The following is a 23,222-nucleotide window of genomic DNA, read 5'->3' as shown; positions in this document are numbered from 1 at the left end:
ATCACTGTAGCAGTGCTTTTTTCTAGGTTTTTCATTGTTCAGGGTGGGTTTTGCTGTGTTGTTTTTGTTGGAGAACGTAGTAATTTCAAAAAATTTCCTACGCACACACAAGATCATGGTGATGCATAGCAACGAGAGGGGAGAGTGTGATCTACGTACCCTTGTAGACCGACAGCGGAAGCGTTAGCACAACGCGGTTGATGTAGTTGTACGTCTTCACGGCCCGACCGATCAAGCACCGACACAGGGAAGAGTTCCGTCAGCACGATGGCGTGGTGACGATCTTGATGTTCTACCGTCGCAGGGCTTTGCCTAAGCACCGCTACAATATTATCGAGGATTATGGTGGAAGGGGGCACCGCACACGGCTAAGAATATGATCACGTGGATCAACTTGTGTCTATGGGGTGCCCCCTGCCCCCGTATATAAAGGAGCAAGGGGGAGGCCGGCCGGCCCTTGTGGGCGCGCCAAGGAGGAGTAGGATTCCTACTCCTAGTTGGAGTAGGTTTCCACCTTTCCTAGTCCAACTAAGAGAAGGGGGGAAAGGGGGGAAGAGGGGAAGGAAGGGAGAGAGGGGCCGCACCCCAAATCCCTTGTCCAATTCGGACTGGGCTTGGGAGGGGCGCGCGCCACCTCCTGGTCCTTCCCACTAAGGCCCATTAAGGCCCATTGCTTCTTCCTCGTATTCCCGTAACTCCCCGGTACCTCCGAAAATACCCGAATCACTCGGAACCTTTCCGTTGTACGAATATAGTCGTCCAATATATCGATCTTTACGTCTCGACCATTTCGAGACTCCTCGTCATGTCCCCGATCTCATCCGGGACTCCGAACTCCTTCGGTACATCAAAACTCATAAACTCATAAAATAACTGTCATCGAAACCTTAAGCGTGCGGACCCTACGGGTTCGAGAACAATGTAGACATGACCGAGACACGTCTCCGGTCAATAACCAATAGCGGAACCTGGATGCTCATATTGGCTCCTACATATTCTACGAAGATCTTTATCGGTCAGACCGCATAACAACATACGTTGTTCCCTTTGTCATCGGTATGTTACTTGCCCGAGATTCGATCGTCGGTATCTCAATACCTAGTTCAATCTCGTTACCGGCAAGTCTCTTTACTCGTTCTGTAATACATCATCTCGCAACTAACTCATTAGTTACAATGCTTGCAAGGCTTAGGTGATGTGCATTACCGAGAGGGCCCAGAGATACCTCTCTGACAATCGGAGTGACAAATCCTAATCTCGAAATACGCCAACCCAACATGTACCTTTGGAGACACCTGTAGAGCTCCTTTATAATCACCCAGTTACGTTGTGACGTTTGGTAGCACACAAAGTGTTCCTCCGGTAAACGGGAGTTGCATAATCTCATAGTCATAGGAACATGTATAAGTCATGAAGAAAGCAATAGCAATATACTAAACGATCGAGTGCTAAGCTAACGGAATGGGTCAAGTCAATCACATCATTCTCCTAATGATGTGATCCCGTTAATCAAATAACAACTCTTTGTCTATGGTTAGGAAACATAACCATCTTTGATTAACGAGCTAGTCAAGTAGAGGCATACTAGTGACACTCTGTTTGTCTATGTATTCACACATGTATTATGTTTCCGGTTAATAAAATTCTAGCATGAATAATAAACATTTATCATGAAATAAGGAAATAAATAATAACTTTATTATTGCCTCTAGGGCATATTTCCTTCAGTCTCCCACTTGCACTAGAGTCAATAATCTAGTTCATATCGCCATGTGATCTAACATCAATAGTTCACATCTTTATGTGGTTAACACCCATAGTTCACATCGATATGTGACCAACACCCAAAGGGTTTACTAGAGTCAGTAATCTAGTTCACATTGCTATGTGATTAACACCCAAAGAGTACTAAGGTGTGGTCATGTTTTGCCTGTGAGAGAAGTTTAGTCAACGGGTCTGCCATATTCAGATCCGTAAGTATTTTGCAATTTTCTATGTCTACAATGCTCTACACGGAGCTACTTTAGCTAATTGCTCCCACTTTCAATATGTATCCAGATGAAGACTAAGAGTCATCCGGATCAGTGCCAAAACTTGTATCGACGTAACCCTTTTACGACGAACCTTTTGTCACCTCCATAATCGAGAAACATATCCTTATTCCACCAAGGATAATTTTGACCGTTGTCCAGTGATCTACTCCTAGATCACTATTGTACTCCCTTGCCAAAATTAGTTAGGGTATACAATAGGTCTGGTACACAGCATGGCATACTTTATAGAACCTATGGCCAAGGCATAGGGAATGATTTTCATTCTCATTCTATTTTCTGCCGTGGTCGGGCTTTGAGTCTTACTCAACTTCACACCTTGTAACACAGGCAAGAATTCTTTCTTTGACTGTTCCATTTTGAACTACTTCAAAACCTTGTCAAGGTATGTACTCATTGAAAAAACTTATCAAGCGTCTTGATCTATCTCTATAGATCTTGATGCTCAATATGTAAGCAGCTTCACCGAGGTCTTTCTTTGAAAAACTTCTTTCAAAACACTCCTTTATGCTTTGCAGAATAATTCTACATTATTTTCGATCAACAATATGTCATTCACATATACTTATCAGAAATGCTGTAGTGCTCCCACTCACTTTCTTGTAAATACAGGCTTCACCGCAAGTCTGTATAAAACTATATGCTTTGATAAACTTATCAAAACGTATATTCCAACTCCGAGATGCTTGCACCAGTCCATAGATGGATCGCTGGAGCTTGCATATTTTGTTAGCACCTTTAGGATTGACAAAACCTTCTGATTGCATCATATACAACTCTTCTTTAAATCCATCAAGGAATGTAGTTTTGTTTATCCATTTGCCAGATTTCATAAAAATGCGGCAATTGCTAACATGATTTGGACAGACTTAAGCATCGCTACAAGTGAGAAAATTTCATCATAGTCAACACCTTGAACTTTGTCAAAAACCTTTTTCGACAAGTCTAGCTTTGTAGATAGTAATACTACTATCAGCGTCCGTCTTCCTCTTGAAGATCCATTTATTTTCTATGGCTTGCCGATCATCGGGCAAATCCATCAAAGTCCATACTTTATTCTCATACATGTTCTCATACATAGATCATATCTCAGATTTCATGGCCTCAAACCATTTCGCGGAATCTGGGCTCATCATCGATTCCTCATAGTTCGCAAGTTCGTCATGGTCTAGTAACATGACTTCCAGAACAGGATTACCGTACCACTCTGGTGCAGATCTCACTCTGGTTTACCTACGAGATTCGGTAGTAACTTGATCTGAAGTTACATGATCATCATCATTAGCTTCCTCACTAATTGGTGTAGTAGTCACAAGAACAGATTTCTGTGATGAACTACTTTCCTATAAGGGAGAAGGTACAGTTACCTCGTCAAGTTCTACTTTCCTCCCACTCACTTCTTTCGAGAGAAACTCCTTCTCTAGAAAGTTTCCGGATTTAGCAACAAAAGTCTTGCCTTCGGATCTGTGATAGAAGGTGTATCCAATAGTTTCCTTTGGATATCCTATGAAGACACATTTCTTCGATTTGGGTTCGAGCTTATCAGGTTGAAGTTTTTTTCACATAAGCATCGCAACCTCAAACTTTAAGGAACGACAACTTAGGTTTCTTGTCAAACCATAGTTCATACGGTGTCGTCTCAACGGATTTAGATGGTGCCCTATTTAACGTGAATGCAGCTGTCTCTAATGCATAATCCCAAAACGATAGTGGTAGATTGGTAAGAGACATCATAGTTCGCACCATATCTAATAAAGTACGGTTATGACGTTCGGACACACCATTATGCTGTGGTGTTCCAGGTGGCGTGAGTAGTGAAACTATTTCACATTGTTTTTAACTGAAGGCCAAACTCGTAACTCAAATATTTTACTTCTGCGATCATATCGTAGAAACTTTTTATTTTTGTTACGATGATTCTCCACTTCACTCTGAAATTCTTTGAACTTTTCAAATGTTTTAGACTTGTGTTTCATCAAGTAGATATACCCACATCTGCTCAAATCATCTGTGAAGGTTAGAAAATAACGATACCTGCCGTGCCTCAACACTCATCGGATCACATACATCAGTATGTATTATTTCCAATAAGTCAGTTGCTCGCTCCATTGTTCCGGAGAACGGAGTCTTAGTTATCTTGCCCATAAGTCATGGTTCGCAAGCATCAAGTGATTCATAATCAAGTGATTCCAAAATCCCATCAGCATGGAGTTTCTTCATGCGCTTTACACCAATATGACCTAAACGGCAGTGCCACAAATAAGTTGCACTATCATTATTAACTTTGCATCTTTTGTCTTCAATATTATGAATATGTGTATCACTACGATCGAGATCCAATGAACCATTTTCATTGGGTGTGTAACCATATAAGGTTTTATTCATGTAAACAGAACAACAATTATTCTCTAACTTAAATGAATAACCGTATTGCAATAAACATGATCAAATCATATTCATGCTCAACGCAAACACCAAATAACACTTATTTAGGTTCAACACTAATCCCGAAAGTATAAGGAGTGTGCGATGATGATCATATCAATCTTGGAACTACTTCCAACACACATCGTCACTTCACCCTTAACTAGTTTTTGTTCATTCTGCAACTCCCGTTTCGAGTTACTACTCTTAGCAACTGAACCAGTATCAAATACCGAGGGGTTGCTACGAACACTAGTAAAATACACATTAATAATCTGTATATCAAATATACCTTTGTTCACTTTGCCATCCTTCTTATCCGCCAAATACTTGGGGCAGTTCCTCTTCCAGTGACCAGTCCCTTTGCAGTAGAAGCACTTAGTCTTAGGCTTAGGACCAAACTTGGGCTTCTTCACTTGAGCAGCAACTTGCTTGTCGTTCTTCTTGAAGTTCCCCTTCTTCCCTTTTCCCTTTTATTGAAACTAGTGGTCTTGTCTACCATCAACACTTGATGCTCTTTCTTGATTTCTACCTTCATCGATTTCATCATCATGAAAATCTCAGGAGTCATTTTCGTCATCCCTTGCATACTATAGTTCATCACGAAGTTCTACTAACTTGGTGATGGTGACTAGAGAATTCTGTCAATCACTATCTTATCTGGAAGATTAACTCCCACTTGATTCAAGCGATTGTAGTACCCAGACAATCTGAGCACATGCTCACTAGTTGAGCGATTCTCCTCCATCTTTTGGCTATAGAACTTGTTGAAGACGTCATATCTCTCAACTCAGGTATTTGCTTGAAATATTAACTTCAACTCCTGGAACATCTCATATGGTCCATGACGTTCAAAACGTCTTTTGAAGTCCCGATTCTAAGCCGTTAAGCATGGTGCACTAAACTATTAAGTAGTCATCATATTGAGCTAGCCAAACGTTCATAACGTCTGCATCTGCTCCTGTAATAGGTCTGTCACCTAGCGGTGCATCAAGGACATAATTCTTCTGTGCAGCAATGAGGATAAACCTCAGATCACGGATCCAATCCGCATCATTGCTACTAACATCTTTCAACACAATTTTCTCTAGGAACATATCAAAATAAACACAGGGAAGCAACAATGCGAGCTATTGATCTACAACATGATTTGCAAAATACTACCAGGACTAAGTTCATGATAAATTTAAGTTCAATTAATCATATTACTTAAGAACTCCCACTTAGATAGACATCTCTCTAATCCTCTAAGTGATCACGTGATCCAAATCAACTAAACCATGTCTGATCATCACGTGAGATGGAGTAGTTTCATTGGTGAACATCACTATGTTGATCATATCTACCATATGATTCACGCTCGACCTTTCGGTCTCCGTGTTCCGAGGCCATATCTGTATATGCTTGGCTCGTCAAGTATAACCTGAGTATTCCGCGTGTGCAACTGTTTTGCACCCGTTGTATTTGAACGTAGAGCCTATCACACCCGATCATCACGTGGTGTCTCAGCACGAAGAACTTTCGCAACGGTGCATACTCAGGGAGAACACTTCTTGATAATTAGTGAGAGATCATCTTATAATGCTACCGTCAATCAAAGCAAGATAAGATGCATAAAAGATAAACATCACATGCAATCAATATAAGTGATATGATATGGCCATCATCATCTTGTGCTTGTGATCTCCATCTTCGAAGCACCGTCGTGATCACCATCGTCACCGGCGCGACACCTTGATCACCATCGTAGCATCGTTGTCGTCTCGCCAATCTTATGCTTCCACGACTATCGCTACCGCTTAGTGATAAAGTAAAGCATTACAGCGCGATTGCATTGCATACAATAAAGCGACAACCATATGGCTCCTGCCAGTTGCCGATAACTTGGTTACAAAACATGATCATCTCATACAATAAAATTTAGCATCATGTCTTGACCATATCACATCACAACATACCCTGCAAAAACAAGTTAGACGTCCTCTACTTTGTTGTTGCAAGTTTTACGTGGCTGCTACGGGTTTAAGCAAGAACCAATCTTACCTACGCATCAAAACCACAACGATAGTTTGTCAAGTTGGTGCTGTTTTAACCTTCGCAAGGACCGAGCGTAGCCACACTCGGTTCAACTAAAGTTGGAGAAACTGTCACCCGCTAGCCACCTTTGTGCAAAGCACGTCGGGAGAACCGGTCTCGCGTAAGCGTACGCATAATGTCGGTCCGGGCTGCTTCGTCCAACAATACCGCCGAACCAAAGTATGACATGCTGGTAAGCAGTATGACTTATATCGCCCACAACTCACTTGTGTTCTACTCGTGCATATAACATCAACACATAAAACCTAGGCTCGGATGCCACTGTTGGGGAACGTAGTAATTTCAAAAAATTTCCTACGCACACACAAGATCATGGTGATGCATAGCAACGAGAGGGGAGAGTGTGATCTACATACCCTTGTAGACCGACAGCGGAAGCGTTAGCACAACGCGGTTGATGTAGTCGTACGTCTTCACGACCCGACCGATCAAGCACCAAAACTACGGCACCTCCGAGTTTTAGCACACGTTCAGCTCGATGACGATCCCCGGACTCCGATCCAGCAAAGTGTCGGGGAAGAGTTCCGTCAGCACGACGGCGTGGTGATGATCTTGATGTTCTACCGTCGCAGGGCTTCGCCTAAGCACCACTACAATATTATCGAGGATTATGGTGGAAGGGGGCACCGCACACGGCTAAGAATATGATCACGTGGATCAACTTGTGTCTATGGGGTGCCCCCTGCCCCCGTATATAAAGGAGCAAGGGGGAGGCCGGCCGGCCCTTGTGGGCGCGCCAAGGAGGAGTAGGATTCCTACTCCTAGTTGGAGTAGGTTTCCACCTTTCCTAGTCCAACTAGGAGAAGGGGGGAAAGGGGGAAGAGGGGAAGGAAGGGAGAGAGGGGCCGCGCCCCAAATCCCTTGTCCAATTCGGATTGGGCTTGGGAGGGGCGCGCGCCACCTCCTGGTCCTTCCCACTAAGGCCCATTAAGGCCCATTGCTTCTTCCTCGTATTCCCGTAACTCCCCGGTACCTCCGAAAATACCCGAATCACTCGGAACCTTTCCGATATCCGAATATAGTCGTCCAATATATCGATCTTTATGTCTCGACCATTTTAAGACTCCTCGTCATGTCCCTGATCTCATCCGGGACTCCGAACTCCTTCGGTACATCAAAACTCATAAACTCATAATATAACTGTCATCGAAACCTTAAGCGTGCGGACCCTACGGGTTCGAGAACAATGTAGACATGACCGAGACACGTCTCCGGTCAATAACCAATAGCGGAACCTGGATGCTCATATTGGCTCCTACATATTCTACGAAGATCTTTATCGGTTAGACCGCATAACAACATACGTTGTTCCCTTTATCATCGGTATGTTACTTGCCCGAGATTCGATCGTCGGTATCTCAATACCTAGTTCAATCTCGTTACCGGCAAGTCTCTTTACTCGTTCCGTAATACATCATCTCGCAACTAACTCATTAGTTGCAATGCTTGCAAGGCTTAGATGATGTGCATTACCGAGAGGGCCCAGAGATACCTCTCCGACAATCGGAGTGACAAATCCTAATCTCGAAATACGCCAACCCAACATGTACCTTTGGAGACACCTGTAGAGCTCCTTTATAATCACCCAGTTACATTGTGACGTTTGGTAACACACAAAGTGTTCCTCCAGTAAACGGGAGTTGCATAATCTCATAGTCATAGGAACATGTATAAGTCATGAAGAAAGCAATAGCAACATACTAAACGATCGAGTGCTAAGCTAACGGAATGGGTCAAGTCAATCACATCATTCTCCTAATGATGTGATCCCGTTAATCAAATAACAACTCTTTGTCTATGGTTAGGAAACATAACCATCTTTGGTTAACGAGCTAGTCAAGTAGAGGCATACTAGTGACACTCTGTTTGTCTATGTATTCACACATGTATTATGTTTCCGGTTAATACAATTCTAGCATGAATAATAAACATTTATCATAAAATAAGAAAATAAATAATAACTTTATTATTGCCTCTAGGGCATATTTCCTTCAGTTTTTTTGGTCTGTTTTCTTTGTTTGGTGTCAGTTTTTTTTCATGATTTTTTTTCTTATGGTTTCTTCTGTTTTTTATTTCTTCACCGGTTTTCTTTTACTTCTTCATTGTACTTTTTTCACTTGTTTGTTTTTGTTTTTTCTTCTTCTTCATATGTTGATTTTCTTTGTTTCTTTCTCGGTTTGTTTGTTTTCTTTGCATTTATTTTTGTTTCTTTGTCAGTTTTCACTGTTTTTGTTTCTTTTCTTTTTTTCTTGGTTTTCTTTGTTTCTTCCCCGATTTTCACTATTTTCTGAAAACAAGATGTACATTTTTTTTCTTAAATACATGTTTTGAACAGTTTTTTGAATACATGGTGAACATTTTTTAATGGAAATAATCATTTTTTCACACACAATGTACATTTTCCGGATACATCAGGAACATTCTTAAATACATGTTTAACATTCTGTAAATACAAAATTTTCTTCTTTAAATATTTTTTATATATACTTTTACTCAATGTACATTGTCCATTTTCATATAAATCAGGAATATTTATTTATACATCTTTTAGATTTTTTAAATACATGATCAACATTTGTTCATACACATTGTAATTTTTTGTATACATTTTTCGTATACATGAGAAACATTTTCTGTAAAGATCTATTTTTTTCAAATACTTGATTAACAAATTTTATATACATGATCACATTTTTTTCATACCCATTGTAAATGTGTTTTATACATTTTTCATATAGATGAGGAATTTTTTTCCCTACAAAATTAACATTTTTCAAATGGTTGATTTAGTTTCTTCAAATACTTGATTAAAATTTTTCAAATGCTTAATTAGCGTTTAAATACACGATCAACTTTTTTTATTTACATTATATACATTTTTCATATGCATTGAAAACATTTTCTCTATAACATTTAATATTTTCTAAATGCTTGAATAACATTTTTTTTAAATGTTTATGTAAATTATTGTTGGTAATATAGTATATATTTAGTTCATACACATTGTATACATTTTTCATATACATTGGATTTCTCTATACACATTTAAGATTTTTTAAATGCTTGAATACCATTTTAAAAATGTTTATGTAAAGTAATATTTAGTATAGTACCCCTCCCGTCCCATAATGTAAGACGGTTTTTTGACACTAGTGTAGTGTCAAAAAATGTCCTACATTATGGGACAGAGATAGTATTTTTTGCAGGGGGGTGCGCGGGGGGAGGGGGCAGAGGTAGTATATATTTAGAATATTTGGATGAAGTATAAACAAAAATAAAAAATTAAAGCGTAAAACAAAAACGAAAAGTGCACAAAGCCAGGAAAAACAAGGCTGTGGCCTGTTTCACGCATGGGCCGGCCTATCTCGCGCTCGCCTTCAGGCCATGCTGCCCTATGTCTCGCTACAAGCGACAGATAGGGGCGCCTCTATTTAGCGTTGTTGCATGGTAATAATGCTCCTAAAACGCACACTGGGCCTCTGCCCAAGTAGCCCCCTTTAGTTGAAAAGCCCGCTCAAAGCCGCCGTATTTTTGTGGTTTTCAAAATGCACGTGAATTAAAAAAATCATGGATTTTAAGAAATGCTTTCATGAATGTGAAAACAAATGTTCACGGTTATGGTAAAAATGTTTACAACACGACCTTTAGAAAATATTAATGAATAAAAAGTTCTTGAAGTTCAAAAGGTTCATAGATTTGATTTTTTTACATCAATTTTTAAAAAATGAATTTAAAAAATATTATCTAAGGTTACTTTTTGCATGTTTAAAATAAAATCGCAAATATTATAAGAAGTTAACGAATCGAAAATATATTCATATTATTTATACATCTTGAAAAATAGTACTAAAATAGAAAAAATGAAACAAGTAACAGAAACACAGAGAAACAAGGATGAAGCTAGCGGGCGCCCGAGCGCCCCACCATCGATGTGAACGCTCGATGGAAATAGAAGGGGAAACGGAAGGACCAAACGCATAGCTCTCGACAGTTTCCGAAAACGGCGTCCACAGCCAGTGCACTGCCTGAAAAAGTGTTGCATGCGAATAGAAGAATCTAGCAAAACTACCACGCCACGTCCAACATAAGAACGCCAAGTCCCATGTGCTCACGCTATCCATCCCACCTGCATTTATTAGAGGGATCAAAAACATTAAAAAGTTATAACTTTTGATTCGAGTGTCAAAATTCAGATCCGTTTATACCGTTGGGTTTTTCGTGGCGAGTTCTTCAAAACTACATCCCACATGAATAGGTTTCAACGAACTTTTTTTCTCGAGCAACTTTTTATGCTACGGAGGCAACTTTAGTGCTATAGAAAAGCAACCGTCTTTTCCCCTATTATGGCTACCTATTAGCCAAGGATCCTTCTAAATTGGTTACCATGACTACCAATTGACTAGGTTCACCTCTAAGTCGCCTACCATAAGGACAACTCCAACGCGGATCACCAAATCACCCAAAATGTCAGAATCGACCTCTCTAGATACTTTTAACCATCCAATGGCAGTTGCCTAATTTGTTTGAACAAGTCCATACGTCCGAAATCCTCCAAGCCGAAAGAGGAGGGGGCATTCTCAGGGCCCCTCGGCGTCCATTGCTCTCTTCAACATCAAGCCGAATCCCATCTCCTCAGACGACAAGAGGAGCAAAATCCGCCCCTCCTTGTCGAGGCCCTCGCGATGGACAAAGAGTCTGCACTACAAAATGGAGATGCCAACCCAACGGTCAACCTCCGACCACTATCTGACGGTGCCCTCTCCGCCGCTCCCAAGCTAACATGACGTCCAAAACTAGATGCCGTGTAAAGGAGGAGACATCGTCCCCACTGCACCAACCATTTCTGTTGTAACAAGGAGGTGGGAACAAGCCTCTATGGTCGCTCCAAGAATCCACCCCGAGGAGAGGAAAATCTTGACTCTACCTCTATGACCCAAACATAATTACAGGTATCTAAAACCTTTAGATATTTACCAAATAATGGTCTTGACAAATATTATTGTTCATGAGGATTGGGCAACTGGATACATGATTTTAGGCAAACTACTTATTGATTGTGGGCAACTAGATACTTGATTTTAGGCAACTGTATTGTTGATTGTGGGAAACTATAACTGAAAAAGGGGTAAAGAACATACACATGTTCATTTTTTGAGGGTTCATAGATAAATTTAATCCTCTAAAAACACTTCGTGGTTTTAGTTACGTCCCCATGACCATTCCATCCTGCTCCCCCTTTATGATTATTCGCTAAGTATTTACGATCATACCAAGGGATCCCACCCCGAGGAGATAAATTCTTGATGCATCTCTATGGCACAAACTTGAAAGATATCTAAAATATTTACATATTAGCTAAATTATGGTCTTGGTAATTGTTTTGTTCATAAGGATTGGGTAACTGGATACATGGTTTTAAACAACTACATGGTTGATGTTGGGCAACTGGATACATGGTTTTAGACAACTGTATGGTTGATTGTTGACAATTGGATACATGATTTTAGGCAATATTATGGTTGATTGTAGGCAACCATGACACCTAAAAAGGGATAAAGAACATACAAATGTTCAGTTTTGGAGGGGGTCACAAAAAACTTAATCCCCTAAAAACACTTTGTCGTTTTAGTTATGTCTTCATGCAGTGAAATTACCTACCTTATTTGTTTTCTAACATCAATCATAATTTAATCCACACGTTGTGTTATGGACATCCATAACCATGGTAGATAACTTATGAGAAATGTTTTAACTGCTTCTACAAATCATGGTTAGGCGGTAATATGACCATGCATGTGTAATATATGTTGTATGCGTCTTCATAACGCGAGTTGCCTCCTTTAGTGTTGAAAGTTGACTCCATGTAATGCCAAATTTTCTCACTAATGATGCTAGGTTGCCTATATACGATGAAAAGTTGTCTACCAAAGTTTCTAAATTATCTACGAAGTACTTGCTAGGTAAATCCAATAGTACACATGGTGCAAGACAAGTTGCTTCTATTTAACACTCAACTTGCCTCATCTAGCATCAAAGTTGCTTTCAAGATCCACAAAAATCCACAAAACTATTCTTTCAAGATCCAAAGTGACTATTCCTTGCAAAAGATCCAAACAACTATCCTAGCAAACCCAAGCAACTGTATGACCAAAAAAATACAAAATTGTTTCTAGCAAAACCAAGCAACCATATTACCAGAAAATAATGCAAAACTGTTCTAGCAAAATCGGGCAACTGTTCTAGCAAAGCAAAGCAACTATCATATCTAATCCTAGCAACTGCATTACCAAAAGCAACTATGAAAAACTATCCTAGTAAAAGCAAGCAATTGTCCCTAGCATTACTACTTAGATTTTGTACTTTTAGCCAGAAAAAATATATAACCAACTTAAATAGTTTTTATGGACAACTATTTGAACCCCCCCCCCCCCCCCCCCAATGAAACTTCTCATCTATTTTTAGCAAAAATTCAGAACAACTCAATTACTCCCTATGCACCACAATACTTTTGGTTCAGCAGCTATAAGTATTGTGGTACAGAGGGAATACAATGCAAAACTGTTCTAGCAAAAAAATCCAAGCCATCGTTCTAACAAAACCAAGCAACTGCATTACAAAAGACACAAATGCAAAACCATGTTCAAAATGAATCCGAGCCACTGCCCTAGTAAATCTAAGCGACTGCGTTACACACAAAAAATGTAATTTTTATTAAGAATCCAAGCAACTCCATTGTCCCTGGAGTACTATTTACATTGCGGTTGTATATAATTTTTTACTGGGTGATTTGGGCAAGTACTATTTATATTGAGGAAACTTACTCCATTGGAAATTGCAACTTTTGTATAAATTAAAACAATTTACTACTAAACAAATTTTACTGATATAAAGTGAACAAATTTATTTGGAATTTATTACCAAACTGCCCAACTTCATTGCTCAGGCAAAGAATTGAATCGCGTGAATCGACCAAGAGTAAACTAGCCAGCCCGGCATACACATATGCAAGTCTACGGCAAATCAATCAACCTGCTTGCTTGGGTGCTTCTCCACTAGCTTTCATAAATCCTACAACTTTCATCTGATTTTGTGAGCAAGTCTAACCCCGACAAAAAGCTACTGCTCGACCTGCCTGCACTCCCTAACCTCTCCTCCATCGTCAGCTACGACCTTTTTGAGCAACTATTACAGCCGTCATGAGCAACGACTAGGTGAACTAAACTTATGCAGAAATTTACCAATTCAGAAGCACGCCAGCCGTGAACGCCCATGCTCATCCGCTTGAAGAGCAGACACAGTCGGCCCATAGCCTCGGGTGCACCCTGATGGACACACACACCGACTCATTTGCCACGACCAGCAGCATGGCGTTCCTGATGTCGACTCGTTCACCCCGACCAGCAGCACGTTGTCGCTGATGTCGTCTGTCTCCTTCCATTGCGCTCCATCCAGGACCATCACCTTGAACGACCACGTCCACCGGCGGCGTCACCCTTTCGTGGCCTTCTTAGACTCCTTGAGCACCACCATTAGGGGCCCGTCCCCGCGGCGGGAGGTAGAACGGGCTTGCGCCCGACGGCGCAGGTGACCGGGGGAGCAGGCCCCGCGTGCATCATCAGGAGGAAGGAGGAGGAGGGGGTCGTCGGGCAGGGGCTGGGCGTGGCACTTGTCGCCGGGAGTAGGCAAGAGGAGGAGGAGGTCGGGAGTGTGACGTGGCGGGTCTCGACGAGAGGACGACCGGGCGGCAGCCATGTAGCGAGAAGGAGCGCGGTGGAGGGGCGCATGGCCCAGAGGAGGAGCGGGGCGGCGGCCGTGTCTCACGGAGGAGGCGTGGGGCGGCTGGTGGGGCGATGTGTGGTGGTAGGATGAGTGGATAAGGAGCGGTAGTTGGACATAGACGACGTGTACCGCTTAGCCTCTGTCGCCTGTCGCCACCTATGTCGGAACGGTCCAGTGTGATCTGGCGCGATCGGCCGGATCGGAGGGCTCTGACGCGTGCGCTCACGAGGCACAAATCACATATTTAACCTGAGGTCCAAATCAAATCATAAACTGACCTTGTTCCGAAAAAATTTCACTCTGCTGATCCTTTTGTGTGGCGCCCGACAGCTAGGCGCCACACACCATTATGCAGCGCCTCTGCCTTAGGCGTCGCACCTCCTGCCAGCGTGGCAGCCCTGGTCCAGTTGCGGCCCCACAGACAGCACTGCAGCGCCTCAGACTTAGGCGCCACACTTGTAATGTGCAGCGCCTAGCTCTTGGGCGCTGCACAGTCTGTGTTCCACTTAGGCTGGCCCCACCCTCTCTCCCATCCCACCCCCACCCCACACATCCCACCCCACACAAACCCTTAGCCTTACGCCTCTCCTCTCTTCCCCTCTCCCCCTCTCAAATCCTTCTCAAATCTTGCAAATCCGAAGTATTTGACCGTGGATTTCGAAGCCAACCCCTCCCTTAGGGAGGTAATCTCCTTCGATCCCCTCGTTTTCATCCATAGGAATTGTCACATTTGCTCAAATATTGCTACTTTGGGAAAACCCTAGTTTTGGCTTGGATTTGCAAATTTGTATTGAATCATGTTATGTTTCTTTGCTAATTTGGGTTGGTTAGGCTTTCATAGTATGCTAGGGTTAGAGTTATGTGTGTTTCATGTTGGTGTTAGGGTTATGCTATGGTTAGGGTTGTGGTTATTGTTAAGTGAGGGTTAGGGTTATTAATTCATATATATGTTATGGCATATGTATTTTGTGCAAATATTTTTTGTTAAGTACTTACTTGATATATGTGTGTTTTTTATTATTGTAGGGATAGGGAGAACATGTGTTTATGTTCATCATGTGGATAAAGAGGCCTTTTTGAAAGGCAATGTTGAGCCGGACCCGGATGAGCTTGACATGGTGTTTGAGAGTAGTCCAAGCTATGCGGAGCTCTTGGACCAAGTGTGGAAGGATTTGAATTGGATGGACCCAAGTGACGTTGTTGAGTTCGTGGGAAGGCATAATGTTGGTTTTGAAATGCACATCCGTTGGAAGACAATGCGTGTGAACTCCGAGCAACGTTGGGTTGCATACAAGGAGACGGTTGCCGAATCTCTAGACAAGGCTCTTGAGTTATTTGCCTCCAAGAAGGTTGAGTCTACTTTGAATTTGGACTTGAACCGGAACCCCTCCCCGTTGGTTGCTAGCACTCCACCACCCATGAACCAAGATCAAATGAGTGAACCTCATTTCACGCAACAAGATTGGCCAACATTGAGCCCGACTCCAAACAACCAAAATGAAGGTTTTGAAGAGGAGAATGATGAGTACGAGGAGGATGACAACGAAGTTGATCTCCATGACAACAATGTGGGTGATCTCGACCAATATCATGTGCAAGAGACAATGGACCAATCCATCCCTTTTTCCCGTGCATATGCATCGGACTCGGATGACGATGGTCCCGATGAAGAAGTTGATGAGGAGGGGTTCACACCGAAGGAGGCCCAAGCATTCAAGAAGGTATTCAGGCGGGATCACAAGACACCATTGTTCAAGGATCTTAGTCTCGCGGATGAAGCCGTTGTGGATGGTGGCAAATGCATATCTCTTGGAGCTAGGCCAAGTTCTCATCGTGATTTGGAAGATGGCAAGAATGGGATATATCCCGGTTGTGAGTTTCAATCCTTCTTGGAATTGAGGATGTGGCTCGACAACTACTCGGTTACGCATTATCGTCCACATAAAGTGGCCAACTCGGACGTCAATGTGCGTTACACGGTCAAATATGAAGTGCCAAGTTGTCCATGGATTGTGCGTGCAAGGCCATGGAAAGGAGGTCCCACTTGGCGCATAGTGAGTTGTCTACCAAATCACATGTGCCGTCACAAGAATGCGGATGGCAAGCTTGTGTACCAACAACACAGACAACTCACGTCCGAGTTCATCGCTTATAGGCTTTCCAACCAAATATCCACACTTCCAACAATGAGCATCAAGAGTGTCATTGACCTTGTGAAAGCCATCTTTCATTACAAGGTGAAGTACGGCAAGGCATGGAAGGCAAAGCAAGCCGCATTCAAGATGTTGTATGGCAATTGGGAGGAAGCATACAACCGACTCCCTAGGTTGTTGTTAGCTATGGCCACTACAAACCCAGGCATGGTTCACGTGGTTGAGCCTCATGGGCACCAAACATTGATTCACAACGGGAGAACCGTCCGAGTATTTGGCCGTGCATTTTGGGCCTTTGAGCAATGCATGAGGGCTTTTGAGCATTGTCGGCCCGTCATCGCCCTTGATGGCACGTTCTTGACCGGACAATACAAGGGCACTTTATTGGTTGCAATAGCAAGTGATGCCAATAACCGGGTGTTGCCTTTGGCTTTCGCTTTGGTTGAGGTGGAGAACAATGATAACTGGGAGTGGTTCTTACGTCAATTGAGAACAAGGGTATTACCGGCTGAAAGGGAAATTTGTGTCATATCGGATCGCCATCCAGGAATTCTCAATGCGGTGGTGGTTGACATTCCCGGACATAGAAAGTTGCACCATCGATGGTGCATGAGGCACTTTTGTGCAAACTTCTATAGGGCATGTGGTATCAAGGAGTTGGCCGATGATCTTCAAGATTGTTGTCTCGCTTTCACCAACAAGCAATTTGCCACATTGTTCAATGCATTGCTCAGACACAAGAAACTTGACCCCGGTGGTCATGAATTTCTCAGTAAGAACATTGTCGAAAGGAATATGTGGGCACGTGCTTTCGATGAAGATGGCCGGAGGTACGGTCAAATGACAAGCAATATGGAAGAATGCTTCAATAAGGTGCTCAAGGGTGTACGTGCATTACCTGTGACGGCAATAGTTCAATACACATTTGACAAGATGAATGGATACTTTTTGAAGTATTCAATGGAGACGGATAAGCAGATTGCTGGTGAGAACAAGGATAAGCACAAGTACTATTTCCCACCAAAGGTTGAAGAATGGTTGGACTTTCAATCACGAAAGGCAGACTCCCAAGAAGCTGTACTATATGACGACAACGAGTGGAAGTATGAGGTGAAAGAGCCTGGAGGAACCAGAAATGATGGCCACCAACACGGAGGCCGCGCTTTCAAGGTCTCCCTAACACGGTGTGATTGCAGCTGCATGAGGCCATCGTTGCTTCATCTCCCATTCTCGCACTTGTTAAATGCAGCCCGTGTTAGGAATGTGGACGTCAATCACCCTCTTACCGTGAGGGAGTCCGAGTTCTCAATCATGACGGTAAAGAATACATGGGCTCCCCGGTTTCAGCCATACTTGGACCAATCACAATGGCCGGAGTATCATGGAGTTCAACTATGGCCGGACCCGGAATTGAAGGTCGTTAGATGGGAAAGACGTAAGACAAAGCGTCTTAGAGGTGACATGGACGGATGGGGCCGTGGTGGCGGTGGAGAATACGGCACCGGCCAATTCCAAGAGCCTCGTGAGCAATCCCATTGTGGGGACTGCAGTCATGGGGGACACAACACAAGAACTTGTCCCAAATCAAGAAAAATGATGCAAGCACAAGCCAAGCAAATGATAGCCAACCAAGTCAACCAAGGAGTAGCCAACCAAGTCAAACAAGCCAACGAGGCACTAGGCAACAAAGAGGTCGTGGTGGTGGTAGAAGCCGTGGTGGTGGTAGAGGCCGTGGTGATGGCCTAGGCCGTGGGGATGGTCTTGGCCGTGGTGAAGGCCTAGGCCGTGGTGATGGTCTAGGCCGTGGTGGTGGTGGTAGAGGCCGTGGTGAAGGCCTAGGCCGTGGTGATGGTCTTGGCCGTGATGAAGGCCTAGGTCGTGGTGATGGTCTTGGCCGTGGTGGTGGCAGAGGCCGTGGTGGTGGTCTAGGCCATGGTGGCGGTAGAGGCCATGGTGGCGGTAGAGGCCGTGGTGGTGGTCTAGGCCGTGGTGGTGGTAGAGGCAGTGGTGGTGATCTTGGCCTTGGCGGCGGCCGTGGTGGAGGAATGTTCACTTGGCTCAATGGACCATTGCCGTATGTCACTTACTATGATCTTGTTCTTTTGGCTCAATGCTTGTGTTGTCATTTTGCATTGTGTGACTAACTATTATATTGACATTTTCATAGGTATGGAAACAATGAAGGGGGTGGAGGACACGGAGGCGAAAGGTGAGCTCCCTTGGTGGTCGGAGGAGGGAGAAGAAGAAGAAGAAGAAGAAGAAGAAGAAGAAGAGAGGAAGAAGAAGGGACAAGGACCATGACCTTTTCTATGAACCAAAATGTGTGCTACTATGTGATATGAGACGTAAATGACTATGTCTTTTTGGATAAATGTTTGTGTATGACTATCTGATTGGACTACTCTATTGCTATGTGTGTATGAGTATGTGATTTGGACTACTACATGTGATTTGGATATGATTATGTGCCATCTATGTGAATCACAAAACATAAAAATCACTTTGTATATGAAAACAACAGATAGTGCAGTGCCTAAGGCCGAGGCGCTGCACATTACAGTGCAGCGCCCCTCCCATAGGCGCTGGCGCCTCTCCCTAAGGCGCTGCACGGCTGGACATCCCAGTCCAGAGAGCAGCAGAAGCTTTCCAGGAGCTTTTGCACCCGAAAATTTGCTAAGTCAGTCTGCAGCGCCTAAGGGAGGGGCGCTGCACTGTAATGTGCAGCGCCTCATGCCTGGGCGCTGCACAGTAAAGAGCAGCACCTATCCCTTGGGCGTTGCACACTCACTTAGCATTTTTGGGCAGAAAACATACTGGAAGCTTCTGTTGCTCTCTGGACTGGGATGTCCAGAAGTGCAGCGCCTAAAGAGTAGGCGCTGCACTATGGTGTGTGGCGCCTCTCCCTTAGGCGCTGCACGGCTGGACATCTATTTGCTGCACTCACCCCTCCCACCCATCCCCACCCCACACATCCCCACCCCCACACAAACCCGAAGCTCAGTGCCTCCCCTCTGCCCTCCTCTCTCCCCTTCTCAAATCCTCCTCAGATCCGGAGTATTTGCCTGTGGATTTTGAAGCCAAACCCTCCCTTAAGGTAATCTCCTCCGTTCCCCTCGTTTTCATCCATAGGAATTGTCACATTTGCTCAAATCTTGCTACTTTGGGGATTGGATTTGCAAATATTTGTTGAATGATGTTAAGTTTCTTTGCTAATTTGGGTTGGTTAGGCTTTCATGGTATGCTAGGGTTAGGGGTATGTGTGTTTGATGTTGGTGTTAGGGTTATGCTATGGTTAGGATTGTGTTATTGTTAAGTGGGGGTTAGGGTTAACCAATAATTATCGGTTTTGTAGGCATGGCTTCATCCGGTTCCATGAGGAGGCCACCGTGTGCTAACCAAGAAGACATGCCGAACAAGTGGGAGGACGCATCTTTGGACAAGGTGAAGGAGAAAGATGCCAACATCCCGCCATGTTGGTGTGGAGATGTTTGCAAGGTGAAGGTATCCACCGACCGAAATAAATCATGGACGGAAGGGTAGAGATATTTTGTATGCCCGAACTATGCTTATGATCGTGCACTTCCAACTAACGCCTATGACCAACCACCAGTAAGCTCAAGAAGTAAAATGTTACTATCAAATGTGTGTCAACACTAACAAAATTTTTGTATGCAGTCACCGCCTCCTCTATGCAAGTACTTCACGTGGATAGATCTTGAAGTGCCAGAAGATGTCAAAAAGGACCAATACCAAGATTTTCTTAGGCGGCAACGGCGGTTCGAAGAATAGTTTCGAAGAGGCTTGGAGGAAGAGCGTCGTCAGAAGGAGAGGATGGAGCGGAAGAAACGAGACGAGGAGAGGGCACGCCAAGCGAAACTTGCTCGTGAGGAGGAGAGGGCAAGAAAGCTTGCAAAGGCTCGCGAGGCGCAAGAGGAGGACTCGGCCCGTGACAAGAAGGGGAAATGGCCTCGCTCTACTCAGTAGGGACTTCGGTTCGGTGCACGAGTCGTGAACTTGTGAGGGCATGTAAGATGTTGGTGAACTATTTTCTAGGGCAAGCTACCATTTGTCATTTGTAATGAATATGTCGTGAACCATGTCGTAGTTCGAATTGTCTTAAGTTATGAACTCGTCGGCATAAAATTTTTGTTTGTTCAAATTGTTGTGATGATGCAGTCATTGTAAGTATTATGATGTTCCGGTGAAATGAATGTGCTGTCAACTCTGTTTTTGCAGTAAGGTGCAGCGCCTAGGCTTTGGGCGCTGCACTGTGAGGTGCAGCGCCTAGGCTTTGGGCGCTGCATTGTACAGTGCAGCGCCTGACTGTCAGGCGCTGCAGTGCTGTTAACTGCCAAACTGCAGAAACAGATTCCATTTTGGCAAATACAAATATTGAACAATTCAACTGAACAAATACCACAATACCACAAATACTGAACAATTCAACTGAACAAATACCGCAATACCATAATAATTTGAACATCACATCTTTTAGGACAACACAAATACCACAATAGTAAGAGTTCACCAACATATAACATAACCAAACAAGTTCATCAATCTAACGAAACGGCTACAAGAGAGCACTTCCGTAGTAACAAACACTAATGCCTTCCGCGCGTGTTCCTGGTGCCACGCCTGCAGGCAATATTCTTCTTCCTGGATGGACGAGCCTCCTCTTCCTGCACTTCCTCCTCCACCTCCGCCTCCGCCTCATGATCCAAGCTAGCCATCTGCGAGGTCCCTACGACCACCTTTGGGTTGCCTCTGTTGTCAAAGTCGTTGGGCGTGTACCGGCGTCTGGGCTGCCTAGCTTGAACACATATGGGGTCCGAAGTTGAGCGTCTGCCAAAGTCATGTCATCATCAAGCTCATCGCCCTATCACACAATCAAACAATATGGTGAAGACCGACGTCGTAATCAAGTGAGAATCACATCTAAAGGATTAGTCATACCTCTTGGGTGACCGCACCCTCATCATCCTGATAAGCATATGAGGAACTCACATCGTCCCTCTGATGGTGAGATGAGGGGTCTGATGGTGTACCAGACCTAGAGGCAGATGGTTCATCAATTTCGGGATCACGGCAACCGAGAAGATTCGATAACCGCCTTAACTTCCTGGCCTGACGCTGTAACATGAACAAGTGTGGAAGATATGAAACTCCGCAACATAGACTACCTCTCATAGTGAATGCGATTTGTACCTTGAGGAATGCTCGTAGTGGACCATCATCATTGCCTTTTCCAACCGGTGTTTCCTCCAGAATAGACTGGCTCTCATCAGCTGCTTTCTTGATCTCGGTGCACTGCGGATGAGAAAGAATGAACACGTTAGCCATTCAAACATGTGTAATACGGACAACGGGAAAGTAAAGAAGAAACACTTTACCACATAGTTAATCACCGGAACAGCAGGGACTCCGTGCCCTACCCTGACATCTCTGTTGTACTTCCCCTTTGATAGATCCTCAAAGTTTACGGGTTCTTCAAGAATATCCTCATTATATGCCGGCGGGCATATCTCAACTCGAGTATTTTCAAGAAGCCATCGTATGTAGTTATCAAAAGCAAGTGGACAATGCTCACGAAGCTTGGCGCGTGCACTACTACGAGCTTCCTCCACACAAAGCTGGAAGTGGGTAACATACAAAGCATGATGCTTGTCCCAGTCCTTTATCTTCCGCTGCCTTCTCCTGTCCAACCTGCATGGTACAAAACCAAACATTAGCAAAATCAAGGAGTGACGATGCTTAGTCAATACGGTTCATGCTGTCTTACCTATGAAGTGCTTTGTCCGTATCCACCCATTCCGACGGGTGAGGCTGGAACAGACCAAACTGACGAGACACGCGATGTGGCAAATGAAACTCAACAGCCCAGTTGCATATCAGTGGGCACCGCATACGCCAGAGATCCCTATCCCGCAAGCACATCGAGTTGATGGTAAACTCCGGGGTGTACCCAAGTCTGTCATCGGCGCCATATGGCTGCCATTCCACCTATGAAATAGGGCAACAATGCAAAATTGGTGAATTTTTTAGGCAAACATGAGAAATGACTGAAGTAATGACCTCGTTACCTGCTCAGGCGTAATCGTGTCCAACTCGGCAACGTACTTATGGTACATGAGATTGACATCGTTCATCATCTCGGAAACCACATCCCACTTGTAAGCCCAAGTGGGGCGCCGTAATTCGTCATCTTCATCTTCATACCAAGGATTAAACCTGACGCTCTTCGGGCGTCCAACAGGCAGACGCTTCCAGCTCCATACAGAAAGTAGAAGCATATTACCACCAATGCCTGCACTATCTGTGATCCTGCAACACGCATCGTCCAGCTGCATATGAAAGAAAACAATGTTAACTTGACAACAAGCTTGCATTGCTAATGAAGAAATGAGTTGATCACAAAACAGACCAACTACCTGTCAGTACAAGTAGGCAAGAGTCGCTGAACCCCAGCTCCATTTGCTATCGAAGACGGTCAACGCCTTCAGCCACATCCATGGAGCATTCTTGCCAGTGGAGTCAGGAAACAAAGTCCTCGACACAACATACCACATGTAGACACGAGCATGTGTCTGGATCACGTCATCAGTGGCATCCGGAGGGCACGTCGCAAAGTGAGTTTGAATCCACGTGAAAGCAGCTCCGGATGCTTTCCTTTCCTTCTTATTCTTCTCTTCTCTCTCCTCTACATCAGCCTCAGCCT

At 43.8% G+C, this 23,222-nt stretch overlaps 1 protein-coding gene and 1 long non-coding RNA gene across 2 annotated transcripts; both read right to left on the bottom strand.

Moving 5' to 3' along the window:
* Positions 1–10,367: 10,367 nt before the first annotated feature.
* LOC125543331 (uncharacterized) lies at positions 10,368–14,491 on the bottom strand. The gene is made up of 2 exons (XR_007298380.2): positions 13,811–14,491; positions 10,368–10,698 (listed from the first exon to the last, which is right to left on the bottom strand). It is a non-coding gene; the product is annotated as an uncharacterized LOC125543331 (long non-coding RNA).
* Positions 14,492–14,573: 82 nt separating this feature from the next.
* LOC125548189 (uncharacterized) lies at positions 14,574–22,656 on the bottom strand. The gene is made up of 6 exons (XM_087514964.1): positions 22,588–22,656; positions 22,287–22,507; positions 21,898–22,210; positions 21,713–21,814; positions 21,461–21,637; positions 14,574–14,600 (listed from the first exon to the last, which is right to left on the bottom strand). Exons 1-6 carry the CDS (start codon positions 22,654–22,656, stop codon positions 14,574–14,576), a joined length of 909 nt encoding a protein of 302 aa, XP_087371090.1.
* Positions 22,657–23,222: the final 566 nt, after the last annotated feature.

This window comes from Triticum urartu, chromosome 3A, assembly GCF_056163025.1.
Source record: "Triticum urartu cultivar PI428250 chromosome 3A, HENAU_Tu73, whole genome shotgun sequence".
Taxonomy (NCBI): Eukaryota; Viridiplantae; Streptophyta; class Magnoliopsida; order Poales; family Poaceae; genus Triticum; species Triticum urartu.
This window is presented reverse-complemented; position numbering and strand designations above follow the sequence as displayed.